General features: G+C 39.0%; 1 protein-coding gene across 3 annotated transcripts in view; it reads right to left on the bottom strand.

The window, feature by feature from the left end:
- The window catches only part of Rttn (rotatin), a 118,278-nt gene that overhangs the window by 13,600 nt on the left and 85,853 nt on the right, over window positions 1-18,825 (bottom strand). For all 3 annotated transcript variants that reach the window (XM_070028973.1, XM_070028974.1, XM_070028976.1), the window contains 6 exons: window positions 16,607-16,760; window positions 12,634-12,771; window positions 7,026-7,243; window positions 2,752-2,857; window positions 1,758-1,855; window positions 520-597 (listed from right to left, as the gene is read on the bottom strand). In XM_070028973.1, the coding sequence (XP_069885074.1) occupies window positions 520-597; window positions 1,758-1,855; window positions 2,752-2,857; window positions 7,026-7,243; window positions 12,634-12,771; window positions 16,607-16,760 (792 nt within the window). The remainder of the gene's footprint in view (window positions 1-519; window positions 598-1,757; window positions 1,856-2,751; window positions 2,858-7,025; window positions 7,244-12,633; window positions 12,772-16,606; window positions 16,761-18,825) is intronic.

Here is an 18,825-nt window from a genome sequence, read left to right as displayed (position 1 = left end):
CAGTGGAGGAAAGCTGGATACAGTGAAGTGCCGGCCATCATAGCAACAATGGAAAGCCTGAAATTGGTGGATCGCTCTCCATCCAGGCAGGAAGCAGAATTCCACCTTAAAATCACCAGTCAAAAACAGGGCTGGACATGACTCTGAGCATGTCTGACTTGTAAGTATGAGGCATTGATTTAAAACACTGAGTACCACCAAAAAATAAAAATAAAAATAAAAAATAACATCATCTAAAATGAGTAACAGTACAGAATGAGCTAAGGCCTGTGAAGTTACATTTCAATGAGAAAGTTAAAACACTGACATAAACAAAACGTGTATTAACAAGGAAGAATAACAATGAGATTAGGTACAACAATATTTTGAGAGTTAATTGAGTGTAAGGATTAATCAACTGTGTACCATTTAAAAGTCAAAGAATTTCCCTTTTTCATTTGTCTTATGTTGTCTAATATAAAAATTAAACTGCTTAATACCAACAGTGCTATCAAAATATCAAGGGAAAACTTCACTTACTTTACATTCTTCATTTTGATACAGGCAGTTTCTTAGAAGCTGCATGGTAGTGCCGAGCTCTTTGGTGAAACCGTCCTCCTGTTTAAACACAAGGCAGCTGACAGATGTGAACACAGAGGCCTCGTCCACTTTCATGTACGGCAACGCTCTCCCCTCCCAGGTCACAGTAAATGCGGCTGTGCTCTGCTCATGCCTGGCCATGGTAACTTCAAGGGCACTGACAAGCCAATGATCTCTGAAAGATGACTATATACAGAAACACATCCACCACAAAAAAAACCAGTCCTATTTCTGATCCATCAAGCATGGGGGAACTCAGATATATTACCACCTCCATGTTTCATTTCAGCCCAGTGAGGCAGCTGCTGGTTTTCAATCATACCAGGTACTGGCTGATTTTCTCAATGATGAAGTTAAGGGCTTTTGTTAGAGAGGAAAAAAGGAAGAGGCATGGGAGAAACTGACAAGCATGCATCAATCTGGCGTACCAATTATTGAATAATAATAATGATAATAAAAATAATAATTACTGGTATTACCTAGAGTGTTTCTACAGTGGCCCTAACCACATACGTATCTGTACATTTATATATTCATATACATATACATTCATTTTCTGAATAGTCTGTGGGGCACACGTTATCGATCATATTACTAGCCATAACTACTAAATATGTTATTTTGTGTTTCTGTGAACTTGAAGTTCAAACAGTTGTCCAGCAACTTAGTACTAGAAGTTCATCAACCCTAGAAGAAGATAGACAGAGGTTAAGAATAACATTACCCCAATTTCCCTGACAGTTGGTGCCCTTATCAATTGCCAGCTGTATGATTGTTGTTACAAATGATTGTGTATGAGAAAAAATAAAAATATGAAATATGAAATACTGTCTGATATATAACACATAATTGCAGTTGATTTCATTGCCTAGAGTTTGAGTTTCTTATTGTTGTATAAAATCTTACCTGACACAGTATTATGTACATGTACATAGTATCATGTGCATGTAGACATGACCATAGGTATATGGGAACAAAAATACACAATACATACATTTCACTTATCTTTTATAGTGTAGCCAAACTATAAAAATCTCATTACTTCATCTGACTGTACCTTTTTTCTAACTGCTGGGTCATGATTTCAACCTTGTGCTAATTACAGGGTGGGGGACACTGGAGACCTGGCCATGGTGTGCATGCATTCCTTCACCCAGAATGTCACACTGTGGAATTACCTTTTTCTTCAGTACGGCTTTCCCAGGCCTCAGAGAATCTAGGCTCAGTTGAGCATTAATGTGCTTCATCTGCTCCATGCAGCTGTCTATGAGATCAGCTAAAAGGCAAAATAGTCAAAGGGTTTCTCACTTCCAAATAAGTTAAAACCACATATAATGAAAGTCTGAAAATTATTTACATTTCCAACAAAATTTAGTTTAGTATTATCAGTGAAAGATTACAGATGAGAGAGGAAAAAAATTAAAATATTGAAGCCCACTAATTTTCAATTCCCAATAAGATATTCCCAATAACTTACAGCTTGGGACTTGCATAATGTGTTTTTGAGCAAATCTTAATCAAGCTGAATAGACTTTATGTTGCTATTATTCTCTTGTATGTCCAGGTGAGGAATGACAACATTTTACAGGGGAAATTACATGAAAACATAGGATCATCTGATACTGTCTTAACTGATGCACAAAATGTTTGTGGATACTAACATTTAATCATTACAAAACTGAGTAATGTGGCTCCTTTATTTCTTTATCTTCTATAATATTTAGCTATCGATTGTCTACAGGAATAATTATGACATGTTAAATAAAAAATAAATGATATGTATAGTCTTTTAATTTCATCTATTCATTTATTCATTTTTTGTGTTGCTAGGTATTGAAGTGAGGGTCTTGTGCATAATAAGCAAAGAGGCCTTCCACTGAGCTGTGTATAAATTAATGTTTACTGCAATTTATGCAAAAACACTGTATTTTTAGGTGAAACTAAGATTACAAGGTCTATACATTTTTTTTTTTTTGGTCGGTTATGGGTCTTAAACTCTGGGCTTGGGCGCTGTCTCTGTGCCCTTCAGCTCAAGGCTAGCGCTCTACTGCTTAAGCCACAGCACCACTTCCAGGTCTATACACTTTGAACAAATAAACATTACAATGAACAAGGACCAAAACATGAATTGGTGTATGCCATGGAACAGTGGGTATATGTCATGTGGGTCACCTTTCAGGGCATGCCTCTGGGCTCTTCTGCTGGCAGCCAGGAGTGACAGCAGGGCATTTGTTGCAGGTCTTTTCAGGGGATCTTTGGAGGATTTTCCTTCATAGCACTGCAGAGAATACAGACCAAATTGCCTTGAAGAAAAATTAAATCTGGAGCTCAACTCCTGTGAATAAAACTCGAGTTCTGCCTAAAATGTATTGGTTGGTTTCAACTTTCATGCGAAATTCATTGGAATTTGATAAACCACTAATGTCAGAATGTTCTGTGTAGGCAGACTGCATACAAACTTTATAATATAGAAAAGCCAATAATCACTCTCAAGAATGAGTCATTTCTGGAAAAAAAAAAGTTCTTCCTTTTTCTTGGGGACAAACTTCCCTTCCTTTCTTTCAACTGAACATACCCTGTTTCTTGCTGACTTACTTTGTTCCAGCTCTCATTTTCATTTTAATTTATTTATTTATTTATTTATTTGTTGGTCGTGAGGCCTGAACTCTGGGCCTGAGCACTGTCCCTCAGCCTCTTCAGCTCAAGGTTAGTGCTCTACCACTTGAGCCACAGTGCAACTTCCCGCTTTTTCTGCTTATGTGGTGCTGAGGAATCGAAACCAGGGCCTCATGCATGCAAGGCAAGTACTCTATCACTGAACCACCTTCCCAGCCTGAATTATATGTATTCTTATGAATTGTATTAATATTTTTTCTATAAAAGCCTTAATAGAAAAACTTCTGTGCTGTATTGAACCAGGATGTTAATAAGGTGAAGAATACCAAAGTGTTCCACTGAAATGTACTAACTACCTAAGACCAATCAGGAGGGAATTAGGTGAGATTCCTAATGGAACAGATTTGTGATGGACATCTTTGATCGCCTCTTGGTAAGATCCACTAAGATGACAAAAATGGATTCCACACTTACATACACATGATGAAAGAGTAAAGCATCGAAAGCTGCTGGGTGAATGGCAAACACGTGGGTCTGAATTCCCCACAACTCGTGAGGCGTACCCCAGCAATGCACTGGACGGCTGGGGCTGAGGGCACTCAGACAGACCATGCATGGAGGTGAGGTTGAAGGAGTGTTATTGAAAAAAATCTCCAAGAAATAGCTGAAGACTCCCAGATTGCACCCACTGCCAACCAATACGTGCACCGTCAAGCCCTCTTCTACCCCAGCTATCACGGCTCTTGTCCCTGGAGTACATGAATCAGAAGCATTCTGAGCTGGGCAGAGGGCAGGCACACTTGTGGATATGGAGGACTCTGCCCAGGTCAGGAAGATTAAGTAAAAATGTGCAAATGGGCCTGGGATGTAGCTCAGTGGCAAAGCGCTTGCCTAGCAAGTGCAACATCCTGGGTTCGATCCCCAGTACCAAAAAAGAAAAGACAAAAAAAAAAAAATGTGCAAATGAAACTCTAAGATCTCTGCTCTTTTGACCTCCTTTGCCACAAATCCCTTGGCAGTTGGCACTCACTTTCAGACAAGTGACCAGAGGCTTTTCTCTAGGGAATCTGACAAGATTCTGAAGGCAGTCCCACCACTACAAACAACACCTACATGTCTTGCACAGCACTAGCTGACAAGCACCTCTCACAGACTCCGGGCTACAGATATGGGTGAAGTCTCCCAGTCTTAAATAGAGGGGTAATTAAGACAATCAGATATTTCTGCAAAGTCCCTAACCTGAAAATAGAGACCAAGTAGAGAAAAAGACAGCAAAGCAAAGAGAGATTATGCATAGAGGAGCTAACTTCCTAGGGAGTTTCAACACACAGAGCACATGAAGCAGAAGTAAAGTCGATAAAGGAATTTTAGCAAAATGAGTTATACATGGAAAGTACCCACTAGAGAGCCCAAAACAATGGATATACCAGACCCACACCTATACACTTCATCAGAAAATTAAAATAATGTTAGAAAGGAAGGACTCTAAAATGTCTGTGGAGAGAGAAACAGGAATCACAATGGCCTCCTGATTTTCCACAGTATCAATGGGGGTTAAATGGAACAGACAAGGTCTTCTAAGTTTTGAAGTAAATTATGTCCAATTCAAATTATTACTAGCCAAGCTATAAATTAGAATTTATACAGGTAGCTGGGTACTGGTAGTTCATACCTATATTCCTAGCTACTCAAAAGGCTGAGATCTGAGGCTCATGGTTCAAAGCCAGACCAGACCCCTATATGTCCAATTAACCACCAGAAAACTGGAAGTGGAGCTGTGGCTCAAAGTGGTAATGTACTAGCCTTGAGCGGAAAAAAAGCTCAGGTAGAATAAAGACTTTCCGTCATACAGTTATTAGAAACACCTCTATGTACCTTTTTCTTGACAGCTACAGAACAGACTCTACACCAAATGGAAGTCATTGGCCCGGAGTGAAGAACACAGGGGAGTATACAGAAGACTACATGGAGCAGAGACATGAAAAGTGTCTCTAGGAACAAGGTAAGCAGAGAATCCAGGACAGCACCAGGCTGTCCTCAGAAGGGAAATGGGAGGAATTTCTTCCAGGAAATGAATATTTTGATGGTTCTGAACACATTACAGGGACATTTGACTGCTGGCAAATAATAGGACACTTGTAGAGATAATAGAAGTCTCAGAAATTAAAAGACAAACAATAATTAGCTCTAGGCAAACAAAAACTGTGCAGGAAAAGCGCCTGTCTCAAATGTATGCAGTGTTTTCACAGGTTTTAACACTGTACAAGCTGTCTACTCTTTACTCATTGTTGGGACAAATAGGAACCCATTTACATAGGAGCTACATAGGGCATGAGGGAGCTTAAGTCTCATTTTCCACTGAAGAAATTCAATAGATAATGTCTAAAACTGAACTGCAGGATAAAAGAATCTAAGCATATTATTTAGACATTAAAAGAAAACAATAAAATAGGTTGAAAGAAAATATGAGCCAAAGGAATTAGTTTAAACTTTGTTTATGAATTAACTCCTTACCTATATGAAACGATCTAAGGGTTTCCTCAACAAAGGTTTTGTTTTGTTCGCTTTCTAAAGGATACTTAACATAAAATAGCATGCCCCACTGTTTGTTGAGATAGGGTCTCCCCAACATTTTGCCTAAACTAGCCTTAAAGCACTGTCCTCTCAATCTCTATCTGCCATGCAGCTGGCATTACAGTTATATGCCACCATGCCCAGGCCCATTATGTTCTTTAAAATGCAAAATCCAGCTCTGAGCACTGGAGGAATGAAGTGTCATTGTTCTCCTAGTGAAAGATACCAGGGGACAACCTTCTGACAATGGAAAGTTGAGTGAATGGGGTAGTAGTAGCCATAGGGAACTGAGGCCTCTGAGAATAAGGGGTTTAGAGGAATGCGCTAAGAACCCTTTCCCCTAGAGACAGATGCTGGAGGCCAAGGAGAAAATGCTAGAGAATCTTATCAGTCTTCTTATCAACAACAGAAAGGCAGCTGACTTCTATACGGGGCAGGAGAAGAAATATCCTCAAAGAGCCCTGTTGACACCCCTCATATACAGCTTTCAGACTGAGTGTCCTTGCGGGCTTTCTACAGCCTTTAGACACAATCAACCCGGAGCTCAAAATGCACACACAGTTATGCCAGAAACATCTTCACGGCCACCACCCCTACCGACCACAAAGAAGTGAGTCATCTGCGAATTCTAAGTGACCAAGGAGTAGCATCAGCAGATAGAAGAGCTCTGTAAAATGCAGCCAGCTTCCCGAGACGCTGACGCGAATACTCAGGCAAAATACTGCTATGGCTTTACTTTCCAGTGAAGAAGACAAAAGTCATGAAACTCTATCATTAGTAAGCAGAAGAATTTCTTTTTTTTTTCTTTTGTAGTACTGAGATTCGAAGTTAGAGCCTCATACTTTATTGGTTTGTTTTCCTTAGCTACTGCTCTGTAAGCTGAACCATTTTCCCAGAATGGTTTTGTTGTTGTTGCTTCTGGTTATTGTGGAGATGGAGTCTTATGGACTTTTCTGGCCAGGCAGGCTTTGAACCTGGAACCAATGGATCTTAGCCTTGTGAGTAGTTAGGATTAGAAGGATGAGCTACCAACACCTAACCAAAAGATTCGTATTGTTTAAAAAAAAAAAAAACTAGTAATATTTGCAGTTTTTTTTAAACATATGTAATGCTTTTAGTCCTATTTTTAAATTGTTAATGTACCTGGACTTTTTTTTTCCTCAAGCAGTCATAACAAACATTACTATGATTGAAATAACTTTAACAACCCAAGGCTGAGTTTGGGTCTTCATTGAAAACACCAAGAAATCACATACCTGAAGAATGACCTCATTGAGTCTTTCTGCAGATTTCTGGTGTTCCTGCCCTTCATCCAGCAGGGAAGCCACCGTCAGAGCAGGGCATACACTTGCTCTGCCCTTACTCTGCACACGCTGTTTTTCTTCCTCCATCAAGAGAACAGACAGGAGCTGCAGGCTGGCAGAACACAGGGCAGGGCACCTGATCGACAAGCCCACACATCTGCAGAACATATCTGAAAAGGAAAGGAAGTTCAGAGGTAAATGGGAGAAAACCTGTTTAAAATTAAAAGATGAAATGAATCAGATTGACTGAATAATCAAGTTCATAGCTTTCTTATTTCCACAGATGAAAAGCTATCAAAAGCTCAAGTATAATAAGAAAAACTATACTATGTTTAAAATTAAGGAGTCCTAAGGCAGAAAACTGAAGTTAAAGGCCAGCCTAGACCAAGGGCTATGCATATAGTACTATGTTAGAGCACTTAGCGCATACAAGACCTCCAGCACTGCAAAGCAAATAAAAAGGTTTTATTAAAAAGTAAGACAATATTCAGTGTGGAATGATGTGGAAAGGTTTCATAGAACATCATGAAGAACAGAAGTGGTTGTGAACTGATTTGTAAATTAAGCTGTAATACTATAGATGAGAAAGAATAGGCAAGGCAACAAAATCAAGGGGAAAAAAAGTCATTTCTAGTTTCTTTTGGTAAGTACACATTAAGTTTAATCTAAATAACAGCTTTGGGGCCAGGCAGAGTAAGCAATACCTATAATTACAGCTACTGAAGAGGCAAAAAAAAAAAAAAAAATGAGGATCATGGTTTGAGGCTAACATGGGGAAACCTTATCTGACAAACTTAAAGTAGAAGAACTGGGTTGGGGAGAGTATGTGGTTCATGAGTGCAAGCATGAAGCCCTGAGTTCAATCCCTCATACGTGATGGGAGGAAGGGGGAGTAGAAAAGGGCAATACTCTTTATTAATTTGAAAAGTAAGGGACTTAACAATTTCATTTCATTGCTTGTATAAAAACTGTAACATTTCATATTTTTTACTTACATTTATGTTTATACAAACTTAAATAAAACTTTGCTTAGCAGCAGAGGTTTGAGAAAATTATATTAATTTAAATAATCTCCAACTATTAGTCAAGTTTGAGAAAAGTCTGCTACAGATAACAGAAGTTATAATGACCACAGATGTATAAATATAAATATTTATATTTAATATAAAAATAATATGGATGCATAGGAGGAAAACTGATTGTTTAAAACAACAAAAGAGAAAACCCTACCAAAACAAGGAATATCAACATTTTCGTTGTTTTCATTAATATCAAACCTATTTATGGAGCAAGTTATTTTTGATTAGTAATGTTAGTCTATAATATTGTGTGTATATTTTCTAGGAAGATACTGAATTTAGTATATTTACATATTATCCCTAGGGAAATACTGTCAAATACACAGGCTTAGGTCAGAGGTCAACAACTTTTCTTCTGGGAAAGGTGGAACAGGAAGCCCTGAATGCTTTGCATTTCACAGGATTTTGTTGTGATTATGCACCTTAACCTTTACAGCAGGAAAGCAGCCATTTACTGAAGAAAATGCATGGGTGACTGAGTGTGGCTGTGTTCCAGCAAGGCTTAGCAAAATGGTAGCAGGACACTTCTGACCATCAGGCCTTCGTCTCTAACAAGAGAAGCATTTTGCTTTAAGTTGGTGATTCAGTTCGTAAACTGATTTTCCCTGATGGGTGCAAAAGAAACATCTCCATCTTTCAATCAGGCAACTGCTTCTAATTTCCATCTCGTTTAATAAAATAATCTATAGCATGGATATTTTACCTCTTAGGATAAATTCCAAACTGCTATGTTACAAAATTGCTTCTGGCTGAGCATGTATTTCCCCATAAACATTGCTTCAAACCTACCAATCTGTATTATATACTTAAGTTTACAAAATGACCAATGATAAAATAACTATTAAAAAGAGTCAATTGAATTACTAGATGACTTGGAAGCTCAGAACTCAATTTTGAATATACCTAAATAGGCTATTTAAAAGATAACACAGCCAGGTGCCAGCAGCTCATACCTTAATTCTAGATACTCAGGAGGCTGAGATCTGAGGAATACAGTTCAAAGTTAGCTCAGACATACTTTCACTGTTTTTGATGTTGGTATAATTTGTGGAGGGGAAGGGAAAAAAACAAATCGTTTAACTAGGGATACAGGTGGACCCATTGCAAAAATGAGATGTACAAGTCCTTAAGTCGAAAAACAAACTTAACAACTTTGGTGGGGGGTGGGGGGAGTATTGGGTGGAGGGAGGGGAGGAAAATGGGAAGGGATGGGAAGGGAAAACAGCGAAACAGCGAGGAGGCAACAATGCTTGATAAGAAATGTACTCGTTATCTTGCCCATGTAATTGTAACTCCTCTGTATGGTATTCTCACAATAAAAATAAATAAATAAATAAATAAATAAACATAGTCCAGTAAACTGTAAAAAAAAAAAAAAGTTCAGACAAAAAAGACTTATCTCCAATTAACTACTAAAAGGCCAGAAGTAGAGCTTTGGCTCAACTGGTAGAATAAGTGCCAGCCTTGGGTGAAAAAGCTAAGAGATGGTATCCAGGCCCTGAGTTCAAGGCCCAGTACAAATACACACACACACACACACACACACACACACACACACACACACACACACACACACACACACACACACACACACACACACACACACACACACACACACACACACACACACACACGAGATGGTATCCAGGCCCTGAGTTCAAGGCCCAGTACAAATACACACACACACACACACACACACACACACACACACACACACACACAAATTTTTGCTCTAAAAATGTCTTCAAAGTCTTCTTTACATAAATGAAGAGATTTCAATCTCAGTGAAAGATCACAAAATTCATGAATAAACAATACAACATGTCACCCCCAAAATCAAATATGGCACAATGAAAGAGTCAAGTGAGAGTGAAAAGAAAGAAAGACAACAATAGACTCACTAAAAGTAATGCTGAGAGAAATCATCCACAAAGTAAGAACAGATGTTGAAAAAGCTGGATGAAAAGTAAGAAAAGTTGAATCAAAAACAAGAAGATACAAACAGCTAAATTAACTGAAGAAGACAATGCAGAAGATAAATCATCGAAAAAAAGCACTCATCATATACCTAGGTGACAGGCAAGACCTCTCAGCCTCCATCAAAAGATCAAATCTAGCTGGGCACTGGTGGCTCATGCCTGGAATCCTAGCTAGCTACTCAGGAGGCTGAGATCTGAGGATAGAGGTTCAAAGCCAGCCCAGGCAGAAGAGTCTGTGAGACTTTTTTTTTTTTCATTATTTAGAGAATACTTTAGTTTCTGTAATCAAACCCATGTAGATAAGACCTTACATATTTAATACAGTACATTTACACCTGTACAAATGGAAAAAAATTAAGTTTAACATTTCTAGACCAATATGGCTATTAATTTCTATACGATGCCAACTCAATATGGTAAACTGGGATACTTTTTCCAAAGTTGACAGCACAGCTAAAGTTTCCAAAAATTCAAATTATATATATATGTATATGTATATATATATATTTATATTTATATAAAAGGCCAATAATAGCAGTATGTTATGCATCAATAGCAGCAACAGCTTTTCCAGGTTCTGCAGATGACTGCAGAATCTGTGAGACTCTTATCTCCAATTAACCACAGGAAAACCAGAAGTGGAGCTGTGGCTCAAGTGGTAGAGTACTAGCTTTGAGCTGAAGAGCTGAGGGACAGTGCCCAAGCCCAATATTCAAGCCCCATGACTGACCAAAAAAAAAAGATCAAATCTACATAGGCATACAAAACTCTAAACAGAGACCAGAGAATGCAAGGATGGCCTGAAAAGATGTAATTCAGTCTATGAAGGGCAACAGTCAGCCTGGACTAGTATACCCAAGAAAGCTATAATTCACAATTGATAGAGAAATAAAAACCTTCCATACTAAACAAAATCAAGAGGAATTCATGACCACTTAACCAGTACTACAAAGGGCACTTAAGGGAATCCAAGCCTCAGAAGAAGGCAATAAATAAAACCAAAGAAATACAGGAACAAATAAACACCACTAGAGGAGATTAGTGAAACAGGAAGAGGAAAGAAGCAAGCACCACAAAAACATCAAAATGACAGGAAACAGATCATATTTCTCAACAGTAACTTTAAAGACCAATTTCCTCAACTCTCCAATCAAAAGACATAGAACAGCAGCCAGAATCAAAAAGCAAGAACTAACAACAGATGCTGGATGGATGAAGGGAAAAAAGATCCCTGTTACAGTGCTGGTGGGAAATGCAACCACTCTGGAAGGCAGTTTGGAGATTCCTCAAAAACTAAACACAGAACTATTCTACAGCAACCCCTGGGGCATCCATGCAAAAGATTACAAGTCAGGATATAATAAACACACGTGGACACCCATGCTCATTGCTGTACTATTCACAAGAGCCAAGTTATGGAAACAGCCTAGATGTCCTGAGATGATGAGTGGATCAAGAAAATGTGATCAATTAGTAAAATACAGAAGGAATATTATGTCATTTGCAGGGAAACAGATGATCTGATGGTTCAGAAGGACAAATGATGCATGCACGTTTTCTCTTATATGTGGAAGTTAGATCTAAGTTATAAATATATGAAAACATTTACAAGGTCACATGCAAATATACAGACTAAGGATGGCATACTTGGGGGAGGATTCTAATAGTATAACTCCTCTGAACAACTAAGGAACAGTTTAACAAAGAATACCAGGAAGCCGAAACACGTACTGTCAGGAGTGGAACAAGGAGAAGGGGAACAAAGGAACAGAGCGGAAGGGTGTGCAAATCCGATCATTCTAATCATTATCCATTATCTGTAAAACTGGAACTTCATGGCTTGAGAGTGTGAATGGGATGGGAAAAGCTGTGGGAGAATGATGGAAGGGGCAACATTGTACTCAGAATCCCACTTGTCGAACTGAAACCCCTTTGCACAGCTACTCAAATTTAAAAAGAAATAAAAACATATAAGTGAAGAGATTTCCTTAAAAGATTAAAAACTCCTTACTTAAAATTACCACTTTTTTTTAAAAGTAGGAAGTATAGATTAAATGGAAAATACAAAAATAATTACCCTCCAGCGAAGCAGACACTTCTGACAGCATGAACAAGGGTTAAGATTGTATTTGAATCCCCCTGGCATTGTACACATAGGTTCTGTGTACAGATTCCCTCACAAAGAGTACACATGTTAGAAAGAGGACACTATCCCTCTACACCACCAAAGGAAAATCTACCTCACTGCTTTATAACCTTACCATAGGTATGTTCATAAGACAATAGGCTTTTCTTTCTTTCATGTCATCTTCCAATGTGTTTCAGTTTGCACAAATGAATTTGCAGGGGGCAGGGCGCCTCAAGCACACTGCAGATGCCTGACACTAAGCTCTCTGGCATGCTTTTCTGCATCCCTCCTTGATCACTGCACTCCAGAGGGCTGATGTAACTACTGGGAATACAGACTGCCTTAATTCTAGTGGTAGGAAGGCATCTCCTTACCAGTCACTGCTTCCCAGTGCTTGGCCAGAGCGGAAGTGACAGATGGGAGGGAGACAGACCCGGCTTTCCTCAGGAGTGTGGTCAGAAGACCACACACATGTGTCCACATGAGATAAAACGCCGACTCCAACTCTGCATCTATAAAATTTATCCAGAGATTTTAAGTTACTAACAACAAAGAAGAGTCTTTCAAAAAACACATTCACCATGACACATTATTACACTTATATGTGGAAGTTATATATTTACACTTTATATATTATTATATACACTTTATATATTATTACACTTATATGTGGAAGCACTAATCAAATGAAACCAAATAGAACCGGTAGTTACCTAAAAGTCATTTCCATGAACTTATCTTTTCTACTGCCTTTTTTTTTTTGGCAGTGCTAGGATTTGCACTCAGAGCCTCACACTTGCTAGGCTGGTGCTCTACCACTTAAGCAATGCCACAGAAGCTGATCTGGGTGGTAATTTTCAAGATGGAGCCTAACAGACTTTTCTGCCCAGGCTGCCTTATGGATCTGATTCCTGAGACGCTAGGATTAGAGGAGTGACCCACCAATGCCCATCTCCATTATTTCATAAATATATCTCCCCTCCATAGCCTGCCCCACACATACCTTCATCTTCTTATAACACACTGAACAACCATTGGAAAGTAGGACAAACAGAATATTAGCCACAACTGCAGAAGTACATATTGGGCACATTGTAACAATGTGACATTGTGCTAGCTCTGTTAGACATTTTTCTCCTGTTCTCTTTATTTTCCAGCTTTAGGCAGAGGTAAGAAGGAAAACAGAAGATATCAAGGCCAAGCAGAAAAAAATTTCTTTTACACAATCAAGAAACTATGATTCAAAAGAGGATTTTACAGCCTTCCTATGGCTGAACCCTCAAGGGCAAGCTCCCAGGTCTGAGTCAGGTGAAGGTAAGCGGCAGGAGTGGCTGCCTCAGAGCTCCCTGCCACAATGCCAAGGGCAGCAGGCAGTTATCAGCATTCATCAAACCATGGTTAAAAACACACGGAGGCCTTCGGCAAGGTGCCCTTCAGCACCCAGGGGGCAATGGAGAGAGGACTCTCTGGACTCTGGGGTTTAGCAATCCTTAGTATTTCAATCACTTTGTCACTACTGCCTCTCTAAGGCTTTACTCACTAATGCTCCCACAACATTTCACCACACACACACACACACACACACACACACACACACACACACGTTTATGTCCTATATACACATTTGAGTTTTACCTAAAAAAGACAGTACAAAGTTTACCCTTTTAACCTATAAGAATAACAAATTAAATTTAAGTTAAAAAGTAAAGTAAGTCACTGGTGGCTCACACCTAAAATCCTAGCTACTAAAGAGACTGAGATCTAAGGATCACAGTTCAAATTCAGCCCAGGCAGGAAAGTCTGAGATTCTTTTTTTTTTTTTTTTTTAATTGTATTTTATTTTATTTGGGAACATACTGTACAGAGGGGCTACAATTACATGGGCAGGATAATGCATACTTTTCTTACCAAGCATTGCAGCCTCCTCCTTTGTTAAGTCTGAGATTCTTATTTCCACTAATTTACCCAAAATGCCAGAAGTGGAGCTATGTCTCAAGTGGTAGAGTGCTAGCCTTAAGCAAAAGAATCTGAGAGACAGCACCTAGGCCATATGTTCAGCCCCAGGACTTGCACCAAACAAAATAAGCAAGTTAAAATGAAAGCTACTAACATTTGCTGGACGCTAGTGTCTCACGCCTGTAATCCTACCTACTCAGAAGGCTATGATATGAGGATCTAGGTTCAAAGCCAGCCCAGGCAGGAAACTGTGAGACTCTTACCTCTAACAAATTACCCCCAAAAGTTGGAAGTGGCACGGTGGCTCAAGTAGTAGAGCACTTGCTTGAGCTGAAGAGCTCAGGGACAGTACCCAGGCCCAGAGTTCAAGCCCCAGGACTGGGGGGAAAAACAAAAAAAACTACTAGCATTTATTACTTTGTGTAATAACTTTTATAAAATGTTATTATGTATTATATTGAGTTATTTATATATTATAATGCATTGAGTTATAAGTTAGCAATCATATAAATAGTAACAATAGACCAAATTTTAATTATATTATTCAAACCGGTTTTCTCAAAAAACATAATTTAAAAACTTAATTCCCTAAAAATACATTTAGAAAAATACTTTTGCTAGATATTATAAAACAACTTTTTCTTCCCTGAGCTCTTTAGCTCAAAGAAAGTGCTCTACCACTTGAGCCACACCGTCAATTCCAATTTTCTGGTGGTTAATTGGAGATTAGAGTCTCATGGACTTTCGTGCCTGGACTGGCTTCGAACCACAATCCTTAGATCTCAGCTTCCTGAGTAGCTAGGATTACAGGCATGAGCCACTGTCGCCTGGCAGAAAATAACTTTTAACATAGATAGCTGCTATGTATACATTCAGATATTCCTGCTGTTCTTCCTCTTACTACTTAATATAGTAAATGGCAGGTAAATTATATTTTAAATAACATAGTAATAAATTAGAGACTACTTGTCAAAGAAGTCACAAAGGCAAGAGGAATAGTAAACTGTATCTAAAGGCCACCAAGAGCAGCAAGAGCGCTCAAGCCATCTCCTGCACATGACTCTCAGGTCAGCAGATGACCAGAGTCCCCCAGCCCCTTTCTCATCACAGGCTGTGGCTCTATCGCTGCGCATATCTGTGTATATCCCACCAGTTCAACGCTACTGCCTCACGAGGGACCAGGAAAACCCAAATGAGAAGTTAAACACTAAGTGACAAGTCTGAGCAGGTCCAGCTGAGCTCTGGGGGCCCGCAGACCACTATGACAGCTAAGATGCTTTGTGCCTGCTTGTTTGCTTGCCTCAGTCTTGTCCCCCAAGGAGCCGTTTTCCTTTTTGAGGGGAGTGGGGTGATACCGTCCCGTGAAGCTTGCAGAGTCTAATCTGTCAAAGTCACGTGCACAATTGCCAGCTGTGCAATTACTGGTCCTCAAGCACTGGGGTAATTTCAACATGGGTAAGATGCCTAGGACTGGCTTGCTGGCATCCATATACTTCACTTTCCAGACGTGACACCAAGCAAATCCCCACAATTCACAGGACTAAATAAGAATGAAGTCAGAATGAGTCATTACCAAATGGTCCGTTACTTTATCACTACCTATGATTTTATTATAAACAATCTCTTTTCTTTTCCCCTTCTTCCTCTCAGCACTAGGGAGAGGAGCCAGAGCCTAATGCAAGTGCTTCTAGCTCTGTGCGCTACCCTCTGCCTAGATTCTACTTCATTTTCTCCCCCTTAGTAGAAGGGAAGCTTCAGCATTGCATTCAACTTATCTTCACAAAATACTTTCCAATAATTTAAGACCTTAGGTAAAATATGATATTATATGCCAGACGAGCTTATATTGTTATTGCAAATGACTTATTGGTACACTACTTGGCCTTAGCCACAGTTTATAAGAATAATTAACACCTCAAATCCACTGTACTTTGTAATAAGACATTGAAAGCTTTGCCCTTATTTCAACTGACAGACAGGGACAGTCTTTATTACGGCATACTTGCCTTAAGTGGTCTCCTGGAACCATTTAAAACCATCCAAACTATAAAACACACCATCAAAGGCTTTCAAAATACTGCCCAAAAAAAAACAACACAAAAAGTAACCTTGAAGTTAGTAACTGGAGCAAAGATTTTCTTTCTCTCTCTCCAATATTATTTGCTTCTGACCTACACAAAGAACAATAAAACTGGTTGGGCACCAGCAGCTCACACCTGTAACCCTAGCTATGCAAGAGGCTGAGATCTGAGGATCGCAGTTCAAAACCAGCTGAGTCAGAAAAGTATGGGAGACTCTTATCTCCCATTAAACAGTAAAAATCCAGAAGTAGTTGTGTAGCTCAAGGTCCTGAGTTCAAGCCCCAGTATTGGCAAAAGAAAGAAAACTTACCTGATATATCTTTGATGACTATGGTGAAAACTCCAATGACATTAGTGATTAGTGGCTTCAGAATTTTGTCCTGTGTCACAAGGTTAGTATCTACCAGTAAACAGGACTGCAGAAGCCTGAACAATGAGGACAGATATTCCAGGAGAAAGGAAATCTATTTGCAAAAGGAAATAATGTATAAGAAAATATATACAAAAATTCCCATTGAGTGATAGAGTGTCTCACTGTTCCATGCATTATAATAAATACTTTCTTGTAATATAAGTTAAAATACTAATAAGTACAATTACTATAGCTCAGAAATAAATATATCTGTGTATACATGTGTGTATATACACAAATATGTATATATACATATATATATCAGGTACAGCATTGTTTTTCTCATATTATAAGCATGTCATCAATTAGCACTAGGGACTATATTACTACCAAACAAAGCAGTATTGTCAAAGTTACATTCTACACCTCTCTTAAAGGAAAAGTCCTCATAGTTTTAAGTTAGCTATGCTGTAGAATCAGTATTTGGAAGAAGCATAGAAGGGTATTCCAGAGCCATAAAGTACACAATTCTGATAAGAAAAATTACAACAAAACCCCTCAAAGTGCACAAGAGAGGAAAATTCTAGTCTACCAGCCTAGATTTGTAACAAATAAAATAAATATATGTTGTTTTGCTCTTTCATTATCTTCTCCATAAAAATTCTATTTTTAGCCAGCATGCTAGCTACTCAGGAGGCTGAGATAGAAGATCATGGGCCGAAGCCAGCTGGAGCTGAAAATTCTGTGAAACTCTTATCTCCAATAAACTAATCAGAAAAGGCTGGAAGTGGTGCTGTGGCTCCAGTGGTGTAGCGCTAGCCTCACGCACAGAGGCTCAAGGTCAGCGCCCAGGCTCTTGAGTTCAAACCCCAGGACTGGGAAAAAAAAAAAAAATCTATTCTTAAATATAAAAGAAAAAAGAAATTAAACTCAGAATATTACCAATAAAAGAATATTACCAATAAACCTATACCTAGAATTTCCTAATTCTAATATTGTAAGTATTATAACCATCCATATTCTTTTTTTAAAATCCTCTACATGTGTTACAATGAAGCAAAACCCCATGATTCTTCCTCTACCACACCCACGAAATGAGCTATTCCATACAAATATATATAAACGCATATTCATACACATGTACACATCACACATAAGCACATGTTCACACACATATACTTCATCCTATTCTGATGAAGAGTCAGGAGTTTGTTCACCCTTGTGGTCAAGTACTGACATGACAACTCACAAAGTAACTGTGTGTGAGTGAAGTATGCCAACCACAAGCTGGAACACAAAGCCTTAAATCTCATCAAACTATCCACCCATTCTGCCCACATGTTCTGCCCCCACAACCACAGTGCTCACTCATCAGCACAAAGGGCACCTTCGTGGTATCTTTGACCACACACACTGAAAATACTGTCTGCCTCCCCGGCTTCCATACCCTTTTAACTCATCCTTATTTGATTTGTTCCAGCTATTTGTCACCATCTTCTGTCCTGGTTCATGTTATGTATCAATATCAAGCAAAACAAAATTTGATAAAAGCTGAAGAATATTCTGGAATAATTGTAAGATCCTATACAAGCACCAACACACAGGACATATTTAATATACGTAAGGCAGGCAGTGCAGAACTGAGACTGTGGGACTGGAACCCACCTACATAGTTAGCACCGCTGCTCTGTGAGATCCTCGCCTCTGCCATTTTCTTTGTAACCTGATGGCACTACTGAACTTGATATTATTGTTGTGGGGACTGTAGAAAGCACCCATGAAGTTTAACACTAATACTCCATATGCACTGCTTAAGTATTAAGTGAGCACCATGGAAAGTGAGCCTTGGGAAAAGTGTTATGCTAGACTTCCAGGAAACAAAATAGACCAACACAAGCCAGAGGCCTTTCCTTCACTTTGCTTGCTGTGTCCAGCTCAGATTCAACGCCAGCAATTCTGGCTCTAAGCACATCCCCTCCCCAGGGCCTTGCTATCTCTGCAAGACCAGCTTTCCCACTCACTTTGGCTCACACATCACTGCCTGAGAGGTTCCCCTGCTCTATGTTTGTCATCCTCAGTTATACAAGGATTTATTCATTTTCTGTCTCCTAAAAATAGGGGGAAATCTTGGTTCTACTCATGTAGGAAAGATCCTGGTACATGGAAGATACTCAATA

This window comes from Dipodomys merriami, unplaced genomic scaffold (genome assembly GCF_024711535.1).
Source record: "Dipodomys merriami isolate MVZ:Mamm:240054 unplaced genomic scaffold, mDipMer1.0.p SCAF_2, whole genome shotgun sequence".
NCBI lineage: Eukaryota > Metazoa > Chordata > Mammalia > Rodentia > Heteromyidae > Dipodomys > Dipodomys merriami.
The sequence above is the reverse complement of the archived record's forward strand: the minus strand, read 5'-3'. Positions and strand labels throughout refer to the sequence as shown.